Source organism: Phytophthora infestans, genomic scaffold, assembly GCF_000142945.1.
Source record: "Phytophthora infestans T30-4 supercont1.19 genomic scaffold, whole genome shotgun sequence".
In the NCBI taxonomy this organism is placed as follows: Eukaryota; Oomycota; class Peronosporomycetes; order Peronosporales; family Peronosporaceae; genus Phytophthora; species Phytophthora infestans.
In genome coordinates this window covers 2121128-2145691 of record NW_003303740.1, presented here as the reverse complement: position 1 = coordinate 2145691, position 24564 = coordinate 2121128, and the positions used below count along the sequence as shown (strand labels likewise).

Sequence of the window (24564 nt, the reverse complement as noted above, 5' to 3'; positions counted from 1 at the left end):
CTACGGTGCTTGAGTATTCTGTCTCGTGCTCTTTGAAGGAGCACTGCATAAACTGGAGCACAAGTTCCCTCCTTCGGAGAAATACCAGCACATGCTCAAGAAGGCGTATCGAGAACTCATGGTCCTCGGTTTGATCAGTCTCGGACTCAAGATCCTCAGAGAGATCCCCGACATCGACAGCTACAGCAAGACCATGTTGGCCTTCCACGTGGCCAGTTTGTCCATGTTCCTTCTAGCGCTGGCCCTCATTGTACAGTCCACCGGTGTGCTTCGACTACTGCGCAACCAGAACGACCAAGCTGAACGTGCTGAGCTCATCACGACGCAAGACCTGATCAACTCGGTCAACGAGTCCAAAGGCTCCGGCCCAATTTATTCCAGACGCTGTTCTGCTGCGGCAAGTCCGAAGAAGAGAGTCAACGACAAAGAACTCGTCGAGTTGAGACTTCTTCGACGTATGTTCTTTCCCGGCTTCGGACTACCGCTGCGACTGAGGTACTCCAAGTACCTCAGTCGAGCTCAAGCTCACCAGATCGCGCATATGATGTAAGTGGAGCCGGCGATGTGGGTCGTGGTGCTAATGGTAGTGTGGTCAATTTGTGGACTGCTTAAACTCCTTAATTATTACATGCCAGAGAGCCACGATCTCGTCGAGGCTTGTATTGTGTTCGCTTGGATTCTGTTTCCGCTGGAGTGCTCCTGCGTTCGTCATCTCCTGTACATCAGCTCATTCAGTAGTATTGAATCAGTACCACCGATACGACCACCCTCGTTGCCTATTTAAGCGCGATCGTTGATGATCTTAACGACATCGGCACGAGACGAGAAGGATCGAATGAAGTCGTAGTAACTCCTCTTTCTATTAACAATTTTAACATCACTTCATTTTCTCACAAGGGCTGGCACTCAATTATTCTGCTCCTAATTATTTACGGATTCCTCGTTTCCTTGTTTATTCCATGCGCGGTGAATGAACTGGGCGACATCTACGAGGAGTTTGGTGTACTGTACCATTATACCCGCAGTCATTGTGCCACTACTTCAACGCACTCGTCTGGCAGCATCGTATGTTCTACGATTTGTCATTGTCAGCAGTATGCTACTTCGAAGTAAGTGTTGATTCACACACGCTCAGTGACGTTGTGGAAAAGTTCAGCGAGGTAACACGCCTGAGGTCCGAGTTCGCCACCATGTTACTTTTCCACATTGATCAGCAGGAGTTTGATATCTTGGATTTCCGAGAAGAGCTGAGCGATCGAGATCGATTCAACTAGTGGGCGAGCTACGGGGTGTCCTGTCAAAGCTTGAGTTTTGCTACCGTTTCAATAGTGTCATGAAGATCCTATTTGAGCTTAAAGGCACTACAGTCGCTTACTCGCAACTTGCGAGTCGCAAGTGGGGCACTTATTGATGATTGCTGATGGCTCAGAATGAAAACGTGAATGAAATAATGCCCGGCCATCAGAAATTGAAGGTACTATGATGAGTGACGATCTGAGCCCCGTTCAGCTTGCGGTCTCAGCTCACGTACATGTAAAACATTCTCAACTCAACTTTGACAGGTGCTGGTGATGTTATCCCCCCAACAAGGACGAGCCCAGTATCGCTATTAAAAAATAATATATTAAGACTTCGATCCCAAAGGCCTCACACCGTGGCGATCATTGGAACCTTCAGCCAAATATGGTTCGCCCCCGCGTTTTGTCCCACAATACCCATGCCAGCACCGTGGGGCAATACAAATAATGAACGACAATATAGCGGTGATTGATTTAGAGCAAAGTAATTTGATATTTGAAAAGCCATAGCCCGTAGCTTATTTCCCTGCTTCGCGGTTACAATCCAGACACTAAAAAATGCCTCTGACTGTATGATTTTGCTTAGTTGAGACATTGCTTATTTTGCTTTGAACACTTCAGGTATATCGCATGCAGTTACTTGACCTTAGTGCACCCACCTAGACATCGAACGTGACGGTTGAGTTGGCGGTGGATATAACTGGCGGTTGCAGTGCAACTTGCACGCACACAGTACTGTACGATAAATTCCTCTCAAACAACGGGTTGCACATCCTGAAATACAGCACATCCTCAACATGCTCCAAGTGCTTCAGCCTGAAGTTCAGGCTTAACTTGAGCCGAATGAAGAGTAAGGTGCTCCCACATCACTAGTCAAAGGCTGATGACTTGGGACGCTGTCGCTTTTGCGATTAAATCACAGGACAGTTCAGTGACAGGAAGATGCACAATACAATTCTTCTATAGAAACGTCAATTATATTACTGCTCAATTCGAGCCGATAGGATAATAGCAGAGCACAATCGACTGTATTGAATTAAGTCATGATCCAGTTCATTGGCCGGTTTGCTGTCTGTTCTATGCAACATAAGCAACGATTCGCGACCATCACTAGTCGGCATAAATTCCGCAGACTCGCGGCACCGGGATAAATAGCTTCCGCGCGACGCGTGTGCAGCTATCGAGAGGTCTCTGTGTATCTGCAAAAAAATATCACGTTGCCAACACGATGAACTAATGTTCTGCAGAGGTATAGACTCCAAGAGCTACTATAGACTACGAGATAAGCAATTATTTCCGGTGCGGCCGGGAGTATGTAAACCTGTATATTCGTATACAGATGAACATGACCCAAGGATAAAAATACCACTGGGGCCGTTGTATCGTGATAGTACTGCGCACAAAACGTTCTACCCTTTTGATACAGCCAATTTCTGGGGAGAGGTTGCTACGTAGGCTATCAAGGCCCGTGAGGTGCTCGATCTGGTGTTCTCTACCAGGCACCTGACCATGCAACGTGATAAAAATACCCATCCGCAAAAATGGGTAGTCACGCTCAAAAACAGGGACAAAAACGCTTCTAAGATCCTATTTTCTCACCACACGTAGAATTTTGATTATTTGTAATAAAGTTCATTTTGACTTGTGACCATTTGCTTTGGGTAATCAACCCAAATGTACTGAACAGGTAGGGTTTCTGCCAAGTAAAGAGAATGTGCCTTGGCCCAGTATTTTTGCACTCTCACATTGGCCGTCAAGGACGAACAAGAGGTCGCACGTGTGGCCATCCGCCCACTGCCAACGCCACTTTACAGCGATGGACTGGGACCCCACGAACAGCGACAGTGATGGCTACATCTGCCCTCCGTGTCCAGTGTTCTACCCCACGGCCGAGGAATTCCAGCACCCTCTGAAATATATTTCCAGGTGCGGTAATTTATTCGCAGTCTCAACTTCGGCGTCTCAGCAGGCCGCAGCGCTGCATTTCGCCTCAATTCCATCCGTTCCGGCAGCCTCAGCAGCTCTGGAAGCGCTTAAGATGCTCCTATTTGGTCCTGCCCCGACCAAACTGCAGAGACTTTTGATGCCAAACGACGCGATGCCGCTGCGGCTAATCTGAGGCTGAGAACGAAGCTCTAGGACGCCGTACTGGCGCCCTGACCAATGACGAGATCACTCTACTCACCATTACCCTTTGCTTTCTCTTGTGTAGCATCCGCCACATCGGCATGCAAGCCGGTATCTGCAAAATTGTGCCTCCGTCGGGCTGGCGTCCTCCGTTCGCTATCAATGAAAAGACGTTCCGCTTCCGGACACGCGTGCAGCAACTTAACTGCATCGAGGGCCATTCCCGAGCAGAAGGCCAGTTCGTCGAGGCTCTGAGACTCTTCCTGTACCAACGCGGACAGCCCATGAAGGCGCTGCCACGCGCAGACGGCCAGCTGGTGAATCTCCACTTGTTATACAAGTCAGTAGTGTCTCTCGGTGGCTTCGACGCAGTTTGTAGCAGTAGTAGGTGGGAGCAGGTAGTACGTCGCGTAGGACGCACAAAGGCCGCCAGCGAGCCGTCCGACGAGCTCTGTCAAGTCTATAAAGCCCACTATGAGACTACCTTGCTAGCCTACGAGAAGGAGCAGCGCAGCGCCAAGGACAGTAGTAGTACAGTAGAGACCAAGATACAAGCCACTCCTTCGGGCGCGAACGCCACGGGTGATACCAAGGCCACACCGTCGTCTAAACCTCGCACGCTTAGCGGTAGAAAACGTCCTGCCTTCATCAAGCACGAGGAGACAGAAGACGACGGACACCGAGTGAAGCGGACACTCTTTTCCGACGGAGAACAGACCAGCAGCGAAGAGAACGAGGCTCCCAAGACCGAAACGCGAGTACAAGACGAGAAGCGAAAGAGTCTCGAGCCGGCCGCGTTAAAACCGTTAGAAACGCGTCAGTGTCGCCTTGGCGCGCCCGAGATTCGAGCGGGACAGAAATTCTATCGCTTCTTTCCCGATGCCGGCGCCGTCTTAGCGGAGGTGAAGCGCGTCTTTGGCGGGAAGAAACCGCACGTGGCTGTACGGTACGTGGAAGACGGCTCCAACGACGACGTCGAGTTGTCCACGATGGAGATTCTGATCGCCAATGGCTGGGACGCCAGCGCGGCGGAGCTGGCGTACAACAGCGAGATCTGTCAGGTTTGTCTGCGTGGAGATTGCTGGGATCGGATGCTGCTGTGCGACGGCTGTAACAGCGGCCAGCACATCTTCTGTCTGGACGAGCCGCTGGATAAAGTGCCGACTGGAGACTGGTACTGTAAGGAGTGCGTGGACGACGCCATGGACCCGGATAAAGGCAAAGACAACCCCAAGTTCGGCTTCGATATGGGCGCAGAGATCAGTATGGTCGACTACAAGCAACGTGCGGATGCCTGGAAGCGAGACTACTTCTCCTTATCCTCCGATACGAACCCGGACGACGCTATCAGCGACCGCGAGTTAGAAGCAGAATACTGGCGATTACTCAGTATACCGATCCACGAGCAACGCCTCGAAGTGCAGTACGGCAGCGACGTGGACACGGGCGCGAACGGCAGCGCATTCCCTCGCCATGATCTGTATTTGAAGAGCCTGAGAACTGTAGCCAAGCGCTGGAAGAACTTAACGACCAAGGCGAAAACCGACTACGTGCGTCAACTCAGCGAGTTCTTCTCCCACGGTCTGCGTGAAGGTCTGGGCTCGAAAGCCGGGGGGGAGAACGACGCTACCGACGCAGCGCAGTCTTTGGAGGAATTGCTGCAACGCTATGCGCAAGACGACTGGAACTTGAACAACATGCCCAAACTGTCAGGCTCGGTACTGCAGTATCTGGACGAAGATATCAAGGGGATTATGGTGCCGTGGCTGTACGCGGGCATGTGTTTCTCCACCTTCTGCTGGCACGTGGAGGACCACAACTTCTACAGTACCAGTTATCTGCATTGTGGTGCCCCCAAGACGTGGTACGGCATCCCCAGTGCCAGTGCTGAGCACTTTGAACGCACGATGAAGCAACTGACGCCCGAGCTCTTCGGTAGTCAGCCGGATCTGCACATGCAGTTGGTCACCATGTTTTCTCCCAAAACGCTGCGAGAACACGGCGTTCCAGTGTACCGCGCGACGCACCGTCCGAACGAGTTTGTCGTCACGTTCCCGTCCGCTTATCACGCGGGTTTTAACAACGGATTTAACTGCGCAGAGGCGGTGAACTTTGCGACGTTGGACTGGTTGGCTTGGGGGGCCAAGTCGCTGAAAAAATACCGCGAGTTCCGTAAATTACCGGTGTTCTGTCACGACGCTCTGGTGTGTACATTGGCCGAGACTCTGGCGGATGGCAACAGCTTTGACTATGAGAACACACGCTCGTCTTTACTCCCAGCGGTGGAGCAGCTCCTGCAGGATTATCAAGAGTTCCAGCGACGTGTGGACAGCAGCGAGATGCGCGTGGAGAAGCGCGAACTGATGGCGGGGTACGAGAAGCATGGAGCGGTTATTGCCACAGACCCAGAGGCCTCATCGATGCGTCGTAGTATGGTGGCTCGAGCATGCAACAAACCGGCGAAGATGGGCGGCAATAGAGGCTCCAAGATGAGGACGAAGATGGAGACATCCATGCGCCCTACCAGGATGGTGTTGTGGGCGGGTAGATCGGGCAAGCACGAGGGTCTACGCTGTGTGACGTGCAAGCAATACTGCTATCTCCAGGCTGTCGTGTGTACGAGATGTCGCCCCCCACAGGCAAGCAACGGAGGCCCTACCGTTGGCTGTCTGGAGCACTATCCTACCATGTGTAAGTGTCGAGATCCGACCAACTTTGTGTACTTGTATCGCTACGAAGCTTCTCGTCTTGAAGACATGATCCGCAGTCTACGCACACGACTGGATAGTGTCCAGGACTGGAACAAAGAGTGCGACGCGGCGATGCAGGCTGCTAGGGAATATTCCACTCAAGATGCCGTATCGCAGCCAGCAATAACGGACTTGAAGCAATTGTTATCACGTGGTAAAGCTTCAGGCGGTGCCGACATGAGACGTTTGGACTCGTTGGAGTTCTGGATCTCTAGTGCCGACAAGTGGGACGTTCGTGCCGAGCGACTGCTTCTCTCGCTTAGACAGGACCGTTCTGCTGCGAGTCTAAGCGACTGGGAGTCGCTGTTGCTGGAGGCCGGGAAATTACTCGTCAAGCCTTCGACAATGGGGAAACTACGCGACGTCGTCAACGACTGGCGTGCAGCTCGCACTGAAGCGATTAAGCTGCTAAACACCGTGCAACGGATCGTGAACGACGAGATCCGGAACAACGCTCGCCCCAGAAGCTCGTCCGCCGATACGTCGCTGCTTGTACAGTGCATGGGCGCTCCCAACGTGTTGCTACACGACAACGTTCACTTCGGTCGACTGTGTACTGCCATTACGAGAGTTAGCGAGCGTCTACGAGCCAAGAAGGAGAGCGGCGCAGACGGCAGTTTCCTCAGCCAACTGGCACGTGGTCAACGGTATCTGGAAGTGCTGTGCAAGGTGAACGTTCTAGCGGCGACGATCGTGGATCGGACACAAGGCGGGACAGTTATGGGTACGCCGACGCAAGGACAAGTGGAGCGTGTGCTGCGGGAGGTACTGGAGTTACGACTGTCGAATCCGAACTCTATCGCCAACGCTGGAGCGTTGCAGCAACTGGTAGCAGCCGCGGAGTCGGTGGCGCGAGAGATCGAGGACGCGCTACGTGATGGCTCCAAGAGCTCCGAAGAACTAGAAGTGCTACTTCGACGCGCGATAGCGCTACCGATCCCACCAGGTAATACCCAGAGTCTTAAAGATCGACTGGAGAAATGTCGAGTGTGGGAACGTCGTGCGCACCAGATCTTGGCTGTCTCGAGGGCGATGGTAGAGCGTCCGTCACTCGAAGAGGTAGAGCGGTTCTACGCCCAAGCGGACGCCCACTTCGTGTCGGGTTCTTCCTTGCTACGTCGACAAGTGCACTCGCGCTTACAAGACTGTCGGCGATGGCACGACGCCGTCCACGCGCTGTTCTTACGTCCGTCCAATAGTCATCTCCCACTAAGTCAGTTCTTGCAGACTGCGCTGGACAAAGCGCAGCATCAACACGGTCAGAACGCGAGTCAGGCGCTGCAGATTCACTCGCGACTGCACTGTGTTTGTCAGCAAGTGCTCAGTGAACGCGCCCATGTCGCGTCGTGTCAACAATGTCAGCAGTATTTCCATCCGCAATGTGTCCCAGAATTGATGCCGTCGCGTTCCAAAGACGCCTTCCTATGTGGCTCCTGTCGTCCTCAACGCAAGCGACCAGAGCGCCGCAGTACGGACGCCCCGATCTTCTGTCTGTGTCGAGGCGTGGAACGCGCGCCCATGATCTGCTGCGACTTTTGTGACGAATGGTATCACGCGTCGTGTGTCGACTTGTCTCCGGTGGGTCTGGAGACCATCGACGCCTTCCGTTGTCCACGCTGTGCAAGACGACAGCATTTGTACTACATGGACAAGAAACTACTACGTCGTGAGTGTCTGGGTAGAAGACCAACACTCAGTCGCGTCGAGAGCTTCGTGGCGCAGATGCAGACGCAGTTAGTGGCGTGTCCTCCGGGAGCTCAAGAGCTCGTCGCATACATCCACACCGTCAAGACAGTGGAGAGCGACGTCACGGCGTTCGTACGCACCTTCGCGTCGCGTGCGTTCTCGCCCGCGGCGTACGCTACGGAGCAGTATGTGCAGAGTCAAGAAGGGGCAGTGATTCGCTTGATGGAGCGCGTGACGAATCTCGAAGTGGGGCTCGAGACGGCGCAGGTTCAGTTAGGCGCAGTGCATTGGTGTCTACGCGCGTGTCAACTGGTACTGGGACCGAGTGACAGAGCGCCACGATACGCACACTTGGTGGCTCTATTACAAGACGTTAAGAGTCAGGAACCAGGATTCGCCTTCCCTCGTCAGGAGTACCGCCTCATGCAGTGGACGATCGCTGAGCGAGTCAATAAAGCTGCTCAATGGCTACGTGCTGCCAAGTCGCTGGAAGTGGAAGAGTGGAATGTCGAAAAGGCGCAACAGTTACTGCGTCTTTCTGACGAGCTGAGTGCGTATCTGCAACTCCCACCGACCGAGCTGCAACTTGTGCAGAGAATTATTGACGGTGGCATGGCAACACGTGCAGTGCAAGGAGAAAGTCGAGTTGCTTGGAAGAAGCAACGACACTGGTAGTTTTGTTGCCGGTATACACACAACCCTGTTTCTATAGTGCCAAGCACAATTTTACTCAGTATTGCTCTTCTGGTGTTTAAATTCTTCCCAGAGAGCAGCAGGGAACTGGTCCAGAACGCGTTGACGCATGTGCGCTTGCGTCTCGGCGTGGATCTCACGGAAATCTTTCTGGCCGTGATCAGCCTCGGTCAGCACGCGTGGCGCAGCAGAAGTTGCGGTTTGAGTGTCGTCGTTAGATGCCACGAAGCGCACTTGTTCGTCGTCCATTTCCTGGTGGATCGCAACTTCCACGTCACTTTTCAAATCGGTGAAAATCTAAGAAAAAAAAGCAAAAGTTAGTAACAAATGCTGCAAAAAAATAGTAGCGCTGAAAGTAATTTAGGTATGTACCTCCCACTTGGGGAAATTTTTGACGACCTGAGAGGAAACAATGAAATCGTTAGTTGATAAGAAAAATAGAACTATCAGATGAAGAGTGATGCTTTACGCTGAAGAATGTGTGTGCTGGTGGGTCCTTGTACATGCCCGTGGAGGGTAGATTGAAGTCGAACAGCTTGTCTGAAGCGTAGAACACGATGTTTGCTGCCTCGGGCTCATCGGGCGCTTCCATCTCCCGGAAGCATTTGACGTACTTGAACACGCTCTGCAGCGTTCGATAGATCGATTTAGGGGCCGCCGCACGGGGGTCTTGCATGTATCCCACGAAATTCATGACCAACACTCCATCGGTAGTCAGCCAATTCTCACGGACACGCAGCATTTCCTCGCGAACAAAGAACGCGAAGGGATTCCAGCCAGTGTAAACGTCCACAATGAAGAGATCGTAAGGGTTCTCCGTGTCCGTCTCAATGTCAAGATCCTCCGGTTTACTAGCCAGGAATTTCAGGCCATCCATCACGACTGTTCTACCTTGAGGACACTCGTCCTCTTCGCACCATTCATACTGGAAGTAGTCCGCTGCTTGAGTCACCACTGCTTCGCTAATCTCCACCACATCTGTAGTAGAACGATGAATCCTAAAATTTAGTTTACCAACCTAAATATTCCCCGAGGAGGAATTCATAAAATTTACCTGTAGGGATGTCCATTTCTCGTAAAAAGCTCGGCACACTGCCAATACCCAGTCCGATCTGCAGGGCCTTGGTGGGTTTACGCTCCAAATAGGCAGCACATTGCATAATGGTGAAGCCGGGGAACGCCGTCTGCTTGCGTAGATACGGGTCGTCGAATTCGGCTCCAATGATGGTCTCGTCGTAGAGCAGGTGGAGAACCCCATTGCGACGCACTACCGCCACTACCGAGTCGTCTACATCGATGCGACTTACCATGTCGTAAGCGTCATCCGTCGCAGGCTCCAGGTGAGTGCCTGCAGGCTGCGCTGCTGCGGTCCAAAGCAGCACCAACGATATGAGCGGAATCAGCATATTTGGAGGTGGGACATTTTCGTATACTCCTGCAAATGTATACTTTGAGTATACCATTTGCAAAAGGAAGTGAGTATTTTGCCCGACTGGCTAACCGACTATACAATTATACCCCCCCAACATGCATAAAATGGACTTAGCCGACGGTCTTGGCAACACTCGCTCGGAATTAATATCTAATCCCAGACACAGCGCCTTGCCGAGTCGAGGACTTAGAGGCCGGGGTGGGGCAGGCCGCGCAGCGGCGCCCCCCGAGCGCAGCGCAGCAAGTGAAGAGAGGGGCGGGCCCACGGCTATAAGTCCGCAGACGAGTGCAAACGCGCTAGTGTCCAACCTTTACTCCAATTTAACCGTACTATACTATTTGTACACGTATAAAAGGCGATGCTATGTTACCTCAGTCGGGCAAAATAACGAGTGCCTTTGCAAAAATGAAAAAGGCAACTTTTGCATGTTTTTTTTCTAGGCATCATCAACAGGACCAAATACTAAATAGCAAGAGGTTGATTGTTGATATACTTTACGCTTTCGGCCTAATTTATCCACATTTAGACGAGCTACGATCGCTCGAGTTTTGAGTTACGACACGAGATTTAGAGGTGCATGACACTTGGCTGAACGCGGGATTCCGACAAGCGGTGCAGGTTGAACATGTCGTGCAAGGCCTGCGAGCTGACACTGGGACGCTCCATGCTCATTCCTTTACCACGGTTCGAGATTTGCGGGAGGATATTGCTGCTCACGGCGATAGTCACAAAATCGGATGCGGTGGGTTCGTCCATGTTAGGCGGTGCCATCACGGGAACTTGTCGCGTCGAGTTGAAGATGTTGTAGTTGGACTGGGACCGCATACTTGACTGGCCCAGATCGTCATACATCATGACACTTGGTCGCAACAACGGGTGTGGCTGTTGGTGACGAACCGACATCGTTTCGAAGAGGTTTTCGTTCTGAGCCATGAGCACCAGACGCACTACGTGTGAGTAGGCGACGGTGGTACCTTCGAGCTCGAACAACAGCTTCACGACACTATTGAAACGATAGCGCGTCAATCGGAAGCCGAACTTCGAAAGAACCTCACGAAGATCGTCAACATCGATGAACCCAGAGCTGGTTCGGTCTCGGGCCTTCAGTTCGGCCTGGAGATCCACGATGGTAAGTTCTTGCTGGTCAATGTGGTTCAGTAGAGTGGTAGCGAACTCGGATCGTATGTGAACGACCTCACTGAAGTTCTCCACGACGTCACTAAGTGTATGCGAATCGATACGCAGTGTGTTACTGACGACGACAAAGTCGTAGAAGATGTGACGCTGTAGAATCACGGCGTTAAGCACCAGCGGGAGCGGTACCATAACCGTCGGGAGTGTACCAAAGTCTTCGTAGATGTCGTCCATGTCGTAGAATGCGCACTGTACAAAGAGGGTGATGAGGAACCCATTGAGGATGAGCAGCAACATGACGCCAATGTGCCATCCTTTGTGTGAGAAGAAGCGGATCTCGATAGTAGGAGACCCGGGCACGACGCCTTCCTCTGCCAGGCTGCTGCGTCGCTTGTTGAGGTGTCCTACACCCGCTCTTTTGTTGCGTTCACGTTGGAGTTCCAGCTCCTCGTGATGCTCTTGGATGCACCCCATGATCTCTAGTGCCTTGTCTGCTTCCTCATTCTTCCACGCTTCGGCTTCTTCTTCGGCGATAACGCTCAAGTTGGCAGCAAGTGTGGCCTTGTCATTACTGAACGCTGCCGAGTGAAGGAGGTGATGTATACAGGAGCGGAAGTACAAGCACACCATGACGTGGAGTAGTAGCAACACCCACGCGAACATCATGAAAGATTCGACGAGCTCGTGGCTCTCTGGCATGTCGGTATCGAGGGTCTTGAGTATCTCCAGCAGGCCACAAATTGCCCACGCCACGATGAGCAGCACGATCCACATCGCCGGCTCCACTTCAATCATATGCGCGATCTGGTGAGCTTGAGCTCGACTGAGGTACTTGGAGTACGGGAAGAGCTGCGGTAGTCCGAAGCGGTGAAGGAACAGACGCCGCAGTAGTCTCAACTCGACGAGTTCTCTGTTGTTAGCTCTCTTCTTGGCTGATCTGCCGCAGCAGAACAGCGTCTGAAAGAAAGTGGGCATCGCTTTGTCGGCGCCGTTGGACCCGTTGACCGAGTTGATCAGGTCTTGCGTCGTGATGAGCTCAGCACGTTCAGCTCGGTCGTTCTGGTTGCGCAGTAGTAGAAACACACCGGTGGACTGTACAATGAGGGCCAGCGCTAGAAGGAAGATGGTCAAATCGGCCACTTGGAAGGCCAACATGGTCTTGCCGTAGCTGTCGATGTCGGGGATTTCTTTGAGGATCTTGAGTCCGAGACTGATCAAACCGAGGACCATGAGCTCTCGATACGCCTTCTTGAGCATGTGCTGGTATTTCTCCGAAGGAGGGAACTTGTGCTCCAGTTTATGTAGTGCCCTTTCAAAGAGCACGAGGCAGAACGCCAGGATACTCAAGTGGATCAATACTCTCCAGAATTCGACATCTTCGCCGACCTGGAAGAGTGACCCGCCTGCCATCTCAACAATTGGAAAGTGAGTCCAAGTCCGACGTTACCTTTCAGTTGTTTTAACGGGACATTGCAATACGTGATGCCAAACAACAGATCATCGGCAAAACGCCTCTACTTCCGGACTGGCCAGCGTTACTGACGTAAAAGTTCAGGGTTTACGGAGTAACGAGGGTCCATCCTAGTGCTTTGCATCCTTCCCACACGCCCGCAAGATTCTAAAATTGAGCATTTGGTTGGTGTTCCGTAGAATAATCCACTGTCAATTATCCATTCAGTCCGTTGTCATTCCCTTATTTTCCGATGAGCCGGGCAAAGTTTAACGTGTTTGATGCTAAAGACTGGTGCGGAGCAACGATCTTTGACGACAAACGGATAGACTACCAGCTCTTCAATTAATTGTTTGTGGTGGCGACGCTAAAGGAAGGCCCAAATGATGAACTTTAGTGCTTTGACCCACCGAATCGGCTCCGTATTTAATACTGTACTATAATACAAACACATGTCGTGTACAGTACTAAAAAACGTCAGGGTTGAGCGCATCGCATGCAGGCACGAATGGAGATTATGCTTTGGGTAGAGACACTGAGGCTCAACAAGTTGTGTGTTTGGAATTCAGTACATGCTGTAGAATTACCGGTAAAGGATAAGTATGGCTCGCTGGAAGAGGCATATTTCGTGTTTTGTGTCGCTTGTTGGACGAGAGTATTCGCTCGTCACTACAAAAACAGCCATTCGTGTCGAGGTGGCTGCGCTCAGCTACACGCAATATGCTCAACGAAAACAGCCAAGACGAATGACTTTGAAATCATCCGCTCTTAAGACGCTTTTTAATACTGAACTTTACCTCCAAATATCTTTGCATGCACACGTGGAACACGACACGCGTTGAAGATGCAATAGATACCGCGTTTAATCTGTAACCTAGATTTTTTTTATTAGTTCCTACATCTACTGAGGCGCATCTGGTAGTCCATGTAGGTTGAACATGTCGTGTAGTGCCTGGGAGCTGACGCTAGGCCGTGCCATCGCTGACTGCGCACTTGGGTTGATACCACGGTGTGATATCGGGTGAAGGACAAAACTGCTCCCCGCCCCACCTACGAAGTCGTCTGGCCTGGGCTCTGCCCCCTTCGACTCGGCAAGCAGCGGTAGCTGACGCGTTGATGCGTGCAACTCGTAGTTTGACTGCGAGAGCACACTCGGTTGTCCCTCGTGATCGTACATCATTACACTTGGTCGCAGCAACGGGTGAGCACCGTGCTGAGTGACTGGCAAAGTCTCAACGAAGTTCTCGCTCTGAGCCATCACGACTAAGCGCACCACTTGAGCATACGATACCATCGTACCCTCGAGCTCAAAAAGTAGCTTCGCGACACTATTGAAGCGATAGCGCGTCAAGCGGAATCCAAACTTCCCAAGTACGGAACGTAGGTCGTGCACCTCGATGTACCCGCTACCAGTTGCGTCTCGTGCCTTCAATTCTTCCTGAAGGTCTTCCACTGTGAGTTCATGTTGCGTCATGTGTTGATGCAGTGAAGTTGCAAACTCTGAACGTAGCTGCACGATCTCCCGGAAGTTCTCCACCACATCACTGAGTGTATGGGAGTCGATACGAAGCGTGCTGCTTACAACGACAAAGTCGTAGAAGATGTGGCGTTGGAAGTACAGCGCGTTCAACGCGAGCGGTAGTGGGACCAGAACCGTCGCTAGCACACCAAAGTCTTCGTAGATCTCGTCTAAATCATAGAGTGCACATTGTACGAACAGAGTGATAAGGAACCCGTTAAGGATGAGAAGGAGGATGACCGAGACGTGCCACGCCTTGTACGAGAAGAACCGGATGTCGATCTTTAGAGACTCCGGTACGACACCGTTGATGCTCTCGAATAGCTTGCCCGAAGTCTCGTGTGCGATACCCATCGTCGCTGCTGTTCGGTGGTAGAAGCCTTGTTGATGGAGTTTACGTTGGCGTTGAACGCGTTGGTACTCGTACTCCTCGTGTTGCTCTTGAATGCTACTCATGATCTCCAACGCCTTGTCGGCTTCTTCATTCTGCCACGCCTTTGCCTCTTCTTCGGCTATCGTATTCAAGTTTTTAATCAAAATCTTCTTGTCCTCATTGAATGCCGCAATGCGAAGAAGATAGTGAACGCAAGAGCGGAAGAAGAGGAAGACCATAAGGTGAACAAGCAGCAAGATCCACGCTACGAACATGAACGCTTCGACCAGTTTTTGACGCTCCGGCATCTCTGCATCCAGCGCTTCCAGGATATTGAGGATGCCGCAGATTGCCCAGGCTACTGCGAGGAGTACGAGCCACATAGCCGGCTCCACTTCGATCATATGGGAGATCTGGTTGGCTTGAGCTCGGCTTAGATACTTAGAGAACGGGAAGAGCTGTGGAAACCCGAAGCGACGGAGAAACAGACGACGAAGAAGACGTAGTTCCACCAATCTCTTGCCGTAGTTCTTCTTCTTTGCCGCTCGTCCACAACAAAGAAGGGTTTCAGCGAATGAAGGAGCTGAGCTCTTGGATTCGTTAAGTAAATGAACGAGATCTTGGGCTCTCATGAGCTCTGCACGCTCGGCTCGGTCGTTCTGGTTGCGAAGAAGTTGGAAGACGGCAGTGGACTGCACGATCAGCGCCAGCGCCAGGAAGAAGATGGTCAAGTCGGCCACTTGAAACGCGAGCATTGTCTTGATTTCGCTGTTGATGTTCAGTGCTTCCTTTAGGATCTTGAGTCCCAGACTGATTAGACCCAAGACCATTAGTTCTCGGTAAACTTTCTTGAGCATGTGTTGATATTTGTCAGAAGGAGGAAATTTGAGCTCCATATGATGCAACGCTTTCTCAAAAAGCACGAGGCTCAAGGCCAGGATGCTTAGTTGCACCAGCACTCGCCAAAACTCGACGACCTCGCCCACCTGGAAGAGCGATCCGCCTCCCATCTTGGCAATTGTAAAAATGAGCTGCAACCTTTCTAAGAGGTGCCTGGAAGCTCCAGGCTTTACGGATTAGCAAGGCACCATCATGGGCTTTGCCTTGAGTCCCACCGTGTATGCTGTGAGCCGGGCAAACGCACAGTGTGTCAAGCTTTCGGGGAACGCGGGGGGGGGCATGTATCAAACTGAAATTGATCAAGTCGGCGCCGCACTTGCGATGAGACGGGCAAGTTTACGAAGACTTGTAAACGTCCGACCTCTGCTTCATGGGATCGAAACGGACAGCCGTACAGATCGAAGCTGTGTTTGTGGCGTCAAGGCAATCGGGAGAAATAATCTGGTGCATTTGTGCTCACAGAATCAAAGGATACAGAGCAACTTGGTCAATAAGATATCTATGATCATACGACCCACGCTGCAAAAATAATCTTTCAAAGCGTCCACGTTGGCTCTTCAAGATTATTATGCTTCATGTAGCCGGTACACCACGGTATTGAAAAGAATTCTATTTTGGGGAAGGATTGCAAATGCCAATCAGATCGTCATACATGTATTATTACAGTAATAGGGGGAGTCGAACATTAAGAAATGATCCAAAAATATAAGCAGAGACGTGTCCAATTTGTAAGCAGAGGAGTGCACAATTACTGAGCAGAAACAGTAAAAGGGGAGAGGCTCAATTTCGCACTTAAGAAGAGACAATTTACATTTTCTAAAGCGACGACTCGCACAGACACTGCTCTGGCGCCGCCACGGGCTACAGGGGCGCGTGCCTTGGTGCACTGTCGCCGTGCTATAATATGAGTGTAGCCTTCTGTGCAGCATCAATCTCCAACATGTGTGCTGCACGTCGCGCCTTGGGGCACCCGACTTCTGGCCGGAGACGGGTGCAGAGCGACGCAGCCATACACGCGCCTTCCTCCCCCCCATTTCCATGCCGGTCTGGTTTTTGGAAGGGAGGATTATTTAGATAATAAAAAAAGCTTGCTCATTTTATATGTAAGCCACCTCCGGAGGTGGCTTACTTTGAAAGTGAGCATGTTGTTGTCAAAAATGTGAGCGTAATCCGAAGGGAAAATTGAGCACGTTTTTTGCAATGTTCGACTCCTCCTAATTAGAGACCTTTCGAAGAGGGCTTTTTGTTGTTTGTGAGATTTTGGTCCTATACATGTACAGTGAGGTACTCCGATGCAACGTTAACCACCGCAGAGTTTCTGGACCTTATTGTTGCTCTAAGCCCCCTTAACGTTGCTCTAACATTGCTCCTTTTGTCACTTTTTTACATTGATGGCTCTTCAGATTCAGGTCACACTTTTTCCATATCATTCAATAAACATTCTAGCCGCGTTGTTTCTTATTGGCTACATGACCCTCGTTGAGCGTTTGAGTGAGGTATAAAGCTCTCCAATGCGATGAATATTAAAGAAATGATGCCTTCTTATCTTAAGAACTCTTGCGGTTTTAAAAACTCATAGGTCATGACAGCCATCCTGGTAAAAGCCTCCATAACGCCGTGAAAAAAGATTATAGAGATTTTGGAGGCAACTTAACGCTGTATTAACGCCATCCCAGTCACTCAATTACAAATGCCATATCTGTACACTGTACTTAAGTGGATTATCTGTCAATAAACAGATTTGCGTGCGCGCTCATTCAAAGAACTGCGCACGGAAATTTGAGCTAAACGCCCAGGACGTGAGCAAAAGCAGTCCATCGACTGTGATCCATCCGTATATCCAACATCATTGTTGGATTATGGGGCCTCTACGTCTTTTAAATACTGTGAGTTTATAAAGCTGGTGTGTGACGGGGTGACACAGCACCTTGCGTTGCTTACAAACGCTCAGTGAACGGCAGCTCACAGGTCCCCTTTTACCGAAAGGGAGCAAAGTGAGCAATTTAACCCTTTCGCGGTGTGAGGGCGCATTTTTCGCCCTTTAACACCTTTTTCAAAACAAGGTAGGAAATGCCCCTCTAAAAGGGCGATAAAATCGCCCTTTTAAGCCTTTTCTCCTGCTCTGCCTACCGTGTTTCATTACTACCAATCACAGCAATGAATGAAATGAGGTTGGGGGCAGTTTTTGGTCGTCTGATCACCGCATCGTATTTTTAAAGTAAAATACTATTTATTGCTCCAACGACCGTAATGGGGCCTTTTCTACGCGGTCGTGTCATCAATCTAGAGGTCAATCGTTCGACAGCCAGTCACCAGATCGTACAAAAGGAAAGACAAATGCACACATACGACCTCCCATTCTGCTTTAGTAGTCTCAAGGCTAATGCACACTAGTTTCACATACACGGAAAACAAGCTCCTGGTGCAAATCGCCTCCCAGTTCGAGAAGGAGGGCTTAAGCATCACATGGGACTACGTGGCCCGCCAAATGAAGACCAAGCGGTCTGCCCGCCAGCTGCGGATTCGGCTGACCAGCCTCAAAACGACGTATGAGAAGGCGATTAGCTACTTCTCGCCTTGTTTTCTTAGCGGCATGTATTCAAGACGTCTCCTGAGAGAGCCGAGGTCACCACCACCACCCCTCGTTTTGCAGCGACCACTAAGACCAGACAGCCGACCTCCAGCTACTCCGTCGAGTGCTAAAGGTCTCTGCGGTGATCACCACGCGCCAGGTTCGTCTGCTTTGGAGAGACGTATGTGTCGTTTGTGAGACCGATGCCGCGCTTGTTGGCTAAGGTGACGATATACATGAAAGTACTGCCAGTGGCGGAGAGGTGTCAGACAGCGAGGAGCAAGGGCGCCAAGGGTGCTGTGATCAGAATTCAGTAGCTAATGGTGGCTGTCTGGCGCGAAGTTGTGGGGAGGGCCGTCATCCACAGGTGGCTATAGCGAAAAGTCCAGCGGGTGAGGCTCGGATTGCCTGCGTAACAATTGACGTTGACAATACTAACCTGGGCTTCTTTTTGTGACGCAGTAGCTGATTTCGGATGATATGGAGATAATCTAGACGACTTTCAAACTGCTGAAGCGGTGGATATAATTTTTACAAATGACGTTCGCCAACCCGCTGGCCGCATTTATGACAACGCGGGTAAGGTGCTACCGTTCGGTGTTACTCTTCTACTTGCAGCCGTTGGCTCACTCGATGAAGCGGACGTATTTGTTGATGTTGGGGCCGGTGTTTGCAACGTGCTTGCGCAAGTAATACTTACGAGAAACGTCAGAGCGTGCATCGGGATCGAGCTTCGTCGAGACCTCGTCTCTCTAGGTGGGCGTTGCATGCAGTTGCAGCTCAAGCAATATCCACGGCTCAGAAGGTACTGCTCAAACAAGTGGATGCTAGAGATGTTTTGATGTCACGGCATCCTCTCATTTGTGAAGCCACTATTGTCTTCGCTAACATATTCTTATTTGAAATAGATGCTAAGCTGATTGCTTTACGAGACCTAAGTGCAATGCCAGAGGCACGGATGATAGTTGCAACATCGCTCTTCTCGCCGAGGCATCGTTCATCCTGCACAGAGCCATCCTGCAAGTGCTCGGAGCTCGATCATCACATAAAAGTACATGTTAGCTGGAAGGCAAGCAACACTCCATCCACTTTACATATACCGTAAGAAACTATGATTCGTTTTATCGTATTACACATGCCTCTCATGAGTATCTTCGCCACGTCCGCGGGGCCACGACCTGCACCACTAAGCTCAACTACAGCGCCAAGCCCGACACCAGCATCGCCCCCGCCAGCGCCTGCAGCATCATCGCCAAGATCGCGCGGCAGCTTCTCCCAGCCACAGCTATCTGCATCATTGCCCCTAGGTCGTCCTGTAGGACGGTCACTACTTCCGTGCACGGTCTCACGTGCAGCCCCGCTGCTTATTCTACGATCAGTCCTTTCACACTCTCGCGCAGCTTCGCTGGTATTCCCGCCTGACACACTGTAAGCGGCAAGCCTGTTCGTGGCACTGCCGCTCGGACCGAGCGCGTCAAGGCCTTGAGAGTCACCTTCGCTGAGCCCGCCGCCACCGAGCCCGTAACCAATCTGCCGAGCAGTCGCAAGCCGTGGTGTTTGTGCTCTAGGCTCATACTCATCTCTCAGCTTCACAAGATCACAGTGACGACGTACATTTCCTTTATCGGTAAACAGACAATTAGGAAAGTAGAACGGGTGAAATTTATCTCAGCATGTAGATGTTGTCGACGGACACATCCATGGTTTTGCGGGGTGGTCATGTACAGCCCGGCATAAACACACACCGTGTATTAGACAGTAATTCGTGACCTCGGTCGGATAGCGCCCCTCCCATCTACACACAATACAGTGCCGGCGTTTTTGGCTCTTCTCAGCGTGAATTTGTCTTGAAGATACAGATGCGCACCTCGTTGTTGGCAGCACTGCAGTCTTATTGGACGTTGTCCAAGATGAAGGTGTGCTAACTTGCTCCACATCTCCGCCGTCGAGCATTCCACCACTATATATCATTCTACCGTCCCAAGGTGCGGTCCTTTACTGCCCGTTCAAAAGATCACCGACCAGCTCCATCAGGAGCGATCTGTGGGGGTCACGAGTCGCTGGGTCCGTCTTCACCAGTTGCCACGTAAGATATGCGTTTGACCGTGCAACGTCAATAAGCGCGAGGGCCAGCTTCTTGTGCCATCGTTTGTACGAATGACCATCCGCTGTAGAGAATCGTCCTCGGATTTGGTCGAGGCGATCAACGCCCTGCATATTTGTGTTGTACTGGGCAACACACTCTGGGGCCGGATAGAACTACTTCACGTCACAAACTTTCATTCTCAAAGTCGAAAAACATCAACCTGGCCGCGCGAGAGTGGCGGAGGCTCACTTCACAGTTAGAGCCTCGAGCAGCAGTATGTACCCTCTGCTCGCTGAACGTGAGTTCGACTTTGGCAGTGAGGGCGAAGCCGAGTCCGAGAGCACGCACGATGCTTCTGTGGGCTCTACGGGAGGCCATAGCTCAGTGCCCAGCGAGCACAAAGACGCCAGCGTGCAGTCGCTCGCTAGTGATCACGTAGATCACAGTCCCAAGACGTCGGTGCGCTCTGAGGTCTGCCCGTCGAGGCTAAGGGCACCCCAAAGCTGGTGGCGACGAAAAAAAGAAACATCTCAAACGTCTCTCGCTTGCCGAAGGTCTTGCGCGTGCTAAGGCCGCTAAAACCGAAGGCGCCAAGCCCTCTAAGAAGCGTACGGCTTCGAAGTCTCCACTCCGCGAGGAGAAGGAGACTGGGTATTCCCATCGGGACCTTTTCGATTCCTCGAATGAAGAGGACGAGAAGGAGGAGGAAGATGAAGAGGGTGCTATTCCTGAGCCCCGGGAGATCTCTAACGACCTCGACCAGCAGCAGGAGGACTTCCAAGCTGCCCAGCGTACGCGTGGGGGTTCGGTGGTGGCACCCGTCAGCCAGGGAGCTGCCATCAACTCAAGAGGGTATTGGCCTCCCGAGAAGAGCTCTGGGGTTGACCTCTTCCTGGAGCTTCTCGTCGCTCCTCGTGGCCTTGCTGGCGGTCACACCTCTAGGGGCGTTTACGAACGCACCTTTGTCCAGAAGGAGCAGTTGTTTGTTGACAACTTGGAGGCGGCTCGGTGTGTGCTTCTCGCGCCACACCGCATCCCCCTTAAGGACTTCACGACTTGTCGTAAGAAGCCCGAGAACCGGGGTGGTCTCTTTCCTCTTTGGGGTTACCCCTGGGTTCTTCCTGAGAACGGCCCCAACTGGTGTTCTTGTGAGGACATGTTCTGGGCTTGGGTGGAGTCTCTCAAGTACTCACACTCGGAGTTACGGGATCTTCATGAAGATCAGCTGTTGTCCCGCAACCTGGACCAGCGTGATCTTCGTGTTCGGTTTGCCCACATGGTCAGCAAGAGCATGCTGCCAAGGGACATTCTGAAGCGCGCGGGTACGGAGTGTCGTCAACGTCCGTACCCCGCTCGGGCAAGAAGTTCCGGACTACTTATAAAGCTGCCGCCGCTTCTGTTCCCAGATTGCGACAGACTTCGGGAAGTCAATCAGGAGCCGTTCAATCAACTCCCACGAGCTCTCGGAGTGGGCATAGCCCTTCCGCTTCACGAGGAACTGTCGCTTACCGCGACGCCGTTGCCCCTGGAGGATCCGCTCCACGTGGTAGTGGACTTTTCCATTCCGATCAAGCAGGGGCGGAGGTCCCTCGTACGTGTACGAGTACCCAGCGCCTCCCGAACGACACGTGCTTCTCATGCGGGTCCGACACAGGGCCCTGAGGCTGACCGCCTTCGTTAACGCGTCCTCGTGCTTGAGATTGCACTTGGCCTTGGGACTGGCGGGGATGCTGCCGCCCAGGCCGGGAATCAGGGCGATCTCGCTCGTCTTGCGGACCGCCTGGACCTGTTGGAGCGTGAGGTCGCGAGCCTGCATCTGCGGGTGGACCGACGGGCCTCTTTGTCCGATCTTAAGTAGGCCTTCCGCATGATCCGACGTGTCGAGGATTTGCTGCCACGTCCGAAGCCGCCTTCGGCGCACTCCCCGTCGTACGCGTATGGTGCGTACCGGTGTTTTCAACGTACTCGGCGTATGGCCCCGGGGTCCGTTCGTACGGAGACCCTCCTGGGTACGGTTTTGACCGCAGCTTTGCCGTTCAGACCGAGGCTTGGGTGCCTGCTCCGACACCTTCGTCGACGTCTGTGCCCGGCCCTCGCTTCGAGGAGCTGGGCCAAGGTGGGTCTGCGAGTCAGCAATCCCCTGCAGATTAAAGTACCGCTTAAAACGTCCAGCATAGAACGTCGGGTGCGTCGTAATTGACTTAGGCAGTTCGATGCTGTACGACGCACCATGTCTGGCCAGGACTGCAAATGGTCCGATGAAGCGGTGCTTCAGCTTGTTACTGCCGACAGAGCTGACAGTGTCTAGCGGTTCCTCGTGTCTAATATCACTAAGCCCCCCACTTTAAATAAACTTAAGATTCCTCTTTCATGTTTGTCTGAGTACTCCTCTTGTCAGTCCTGGGCCGCTGCCATGGCATCGCGGACCCTGCTGACAACACTCAGCTTGGTATCCAAAAAGAATTTCACTTCTTTCCGCAGTGAAACAGGTCTCACATCCGAGACCTGGGAGGGAAGAACTTTCCGAGCCTCTCCCCCACTAGAATAGAGAAGTCAGTGTCTCCTCGAAGCGTGAGAGGCACACTGGCGTGACGGAAGCCGTTCAAGTAGAGCGACGTGACCCCCGTGGACGCGTGCACCGCGTTGCTGAGCGCAAACTCAACAACTGGAAGCTGCGTTGACCACGTACGTGGTGCTACCGCGCGCACACTGAGCAGAGTGTCCTCGAGCACTCGATTGACGCGCTCTGTCCGGCCGTCTGTCTGTGGGTGGCCCGCAGTGGACATCTGCGAACGAGCTCCCAGTAGCGGAAACAGCGTTTTCCAAAACGCAGCCGTGAACCGCGGGTCTCGGTCCGAGGCAATCGTCTCCGGGAGACCGTGATAGCGGAACACGCCATTGACGAGCAACCTTGCGGTTTGTTCGCCCGTAACAGTAACGGGAACCGGAGCGAGATGTATCATCTTGCTCAGCCGACACACGAACACCAACATTCCGGTGTTGCCGTGTCCGTCGGCGGGAAGCCCAACGATGAAGTCAAGACTCATCGACTCCCAACAATCAGCCGGTACGGGCAGGCACTGTAGTGGAGCCGAAGAGTGCCCTGAGGGTTTGACCCGCTGACATGTTTCACATGTCTTCACGTATCGAGCGACCCACTTGTACATATAGGTCCACCAGAAGGCCTGAGAGACCGACAGGAAGGACTTCTCGCGGCCCAAGTGGCCGCTGGAGGGTGCGTCATGCGCCTCCGCGAGGATGTCGAACTTCAGATCCTCGTTGTTGGGTACGACCACCCGTGGAGGATCAGTGGGCTCCACCCAATAATAGAGGAGGCCCTCCTTCAACTCATATCGGTGGAGCCGGGAGCGCTGTCGCAACGAAAGCCAGTCGGACTTTGCGCTCGTTCCTGCTGTGGGGAACTTGACGATAGGCGCGACAGCCTCACCATCACGATACGCCATGCGTATCCGATCATATAGATCCGCTGTCACCCGCGTTATGTGGACCAACTCGTAGTCTAGACGCCGAGAGAGAGCGTCCGCAAGCACGTTGAGCTTTCCCAGCTTGTACTCGACGCGGAAGTTGTACTCCGCGAAGAAGGACAGCCACCTCGCCATTCGTTGGCAGAAGTGAGGCGAATTTGTCGCCGTCCTCAAGGATGCGTGGTCTGTGTAGACCACGAAGGGCCGTGAGCCCAGAAGTTGCACCCGAAACTTCACAAGGGCATACTTCATTGACAGGAGCTCCTTGTCGTGATCACGGTAGTTCCGTTCGGCGGCTTTGAGTTGCCTGGACAGGGACGAGATGACCCGTTCATGTCCAGCCGTGTCGGCCTCCAGCCGTGCACACCCGATGGCGTAGTCGGAGGCATCCCAGACGACGCTAAGCGGCTTCGTCTCGTCCGGCAGGACCAGGACAGGGGCCTCTTGGAGACTGGCCTTGATGCTGTCAAAGTCATCCTGGTGCTCTTGCTCCCAGTGCCAATTGACGTCCTTCTGAAGGAGACTTGACAAGGGCTTGGCGAAGCCCGCATACCCTGCGCTGTACTTGTGAAGGTAGTTGGTCAAACCCAACCACTTTCAAAGATCCTTTTGGGATCGGGGCGTTGGACATGCTGCTATGGCCTTGACCTTGTCTGGTTCAGCCTGAGCGCCCACGTCGCTTACGAAGAAACCGAGAACCTTAACCCTTTTGCTTCCTATAGTACGTCAAGTAAATTGCACTCCATTCATAAAAGCTAGCATTTTTGTAAAATCAACACAATCTGCTGGTTTTGTTGACATATACCGCACTGGCGTTTATCACTTTGAAAGGGAATTACAACGGCTCACTAGCCATAAAAAACAAAACCAACACTTCCTGCGTGTGTAACGTCGTTTGCGCTTGACTGCTGATTGGAGTAAATATGTCGAATTTTTTTAAGCAAAGGTAAAACTTATTCGGAACGCCATTGGTCACAATTAAAAGGGCCAGTTCCTTCGAGCCAGAGGAATTCCACATGACGTGTTTTTTATAAAATCAACACGTTTTGCTTATTTTAT

At 52.2% G+C, this 24564-nt stretch overlaps 6 protein-coding genes across 6 annotated transcripts; 2 read left to right on the top strand and 4 right to left on the bottom strand.

The window, feature by feature from the left end:
* Positions 1-193: 193 nt before the first annotated feature.
* On the top strand, positions 194-550 carry PITG_22932 (secreted RxLR effector peptide protein, putative; the record flags this gene model as incomplete). The annotated part of the gene is made up of 1 exon (XM_002901986.2): positions 194-550. The coding sequence occupies one exon, from the start codon at positions 194-196 to the stop codon at positions 548-550; it is 357 nt and encodes a 118-aa protein (XP_002902032.1).
* A 1591-nt stretch (positions 551-2141) lies between these two features.
* On the top strand, positions 2142-8536 carry PITG_11272 (histone demethylase, putative; the record flags this gene model as incomplete). Its single annotated transcript, XM_002901985.1, has 4 exons — positions 2142-2148; positions 2573-2609; positions 3057-3224; positions 3511-8536. 4 exons carry the CDS (start codon positions 2142-2144, stop codon positions 8534-8536), a joined length of 5238 nt encoding a protein of 1745 aa, XP_002902031.1.
* Positions 8537-8724: 188 nt separating this feature from the next.
* On the bottom strand, positions 8725-9960 carry PITG_11271 (uncharacterized protein; the record flags this gene model as incomplete). The annotated part of the gene is made up of 4 exons (XM_002901984.1): positions 8725-8787; positions 8927-8953; positions 9024-9532; positions 9609-9960. The coding sequence occupies 4 exons, from the start codon at positions 9958-9960 to the stop codon at positions 8725-8727; spliced, it is 951 nt and encodes a 316-aa protein (XP_002902030.1).
* Positions 9961-10553: 593 nt separating this feature from the next.
* Positions 10554-12530, bottom strand: PITG_11270 (uncharacterized protein; the record flags this gene model as incomplete). Its single annotated transcript, XM_002901983.1, has 2 exons — positions 10554-11491; positions 11552-12530. The coding sequence occupies 2 exons, from the start codon at positions 12528-12530 to the stop codon at positions 10554-10556; spliced, it is 1917 nt and encodes a 638-aa protein (XP_002902029.1).
* A 941-nt stretch (positions 12531-13471) lies between these two features.
* PITG_22931 (uncharacterized protein) lies at positions 13472-14737 on the bottom strand (the record flags this gene model as incomplete). The annotated part of the gene is made up of 1 exon (XM_002901982.1): positions 13472-14737. One exon carries the CDS (start codon positions 14735-14737, stop codon positions 13472-13474), a length of 1266 nt encoding a protein of 421 aa, XP_002902028.1.
* A 4393-nt stretch (positions 14738-19130) lies between these two features.
* PITG_11269 (uncharacterized protein) lies at positions 19131-19514 on the bottom strand (the record flags this gene model as incomplete). Its single annotated transcript, XM_002901981.1, has 2 exons — positions 19131-19294; positions 19325-19514. The coding sequence occupies 2 exons, from the start codon at positions 19512-19514 to the stop codon at positions 19131-19133; spliced, it is 354 nt and encodes a 117-aa protein (XP_002902027.1).
* Positions 19515-24564: the final 5050 nt, after the last annotated feature.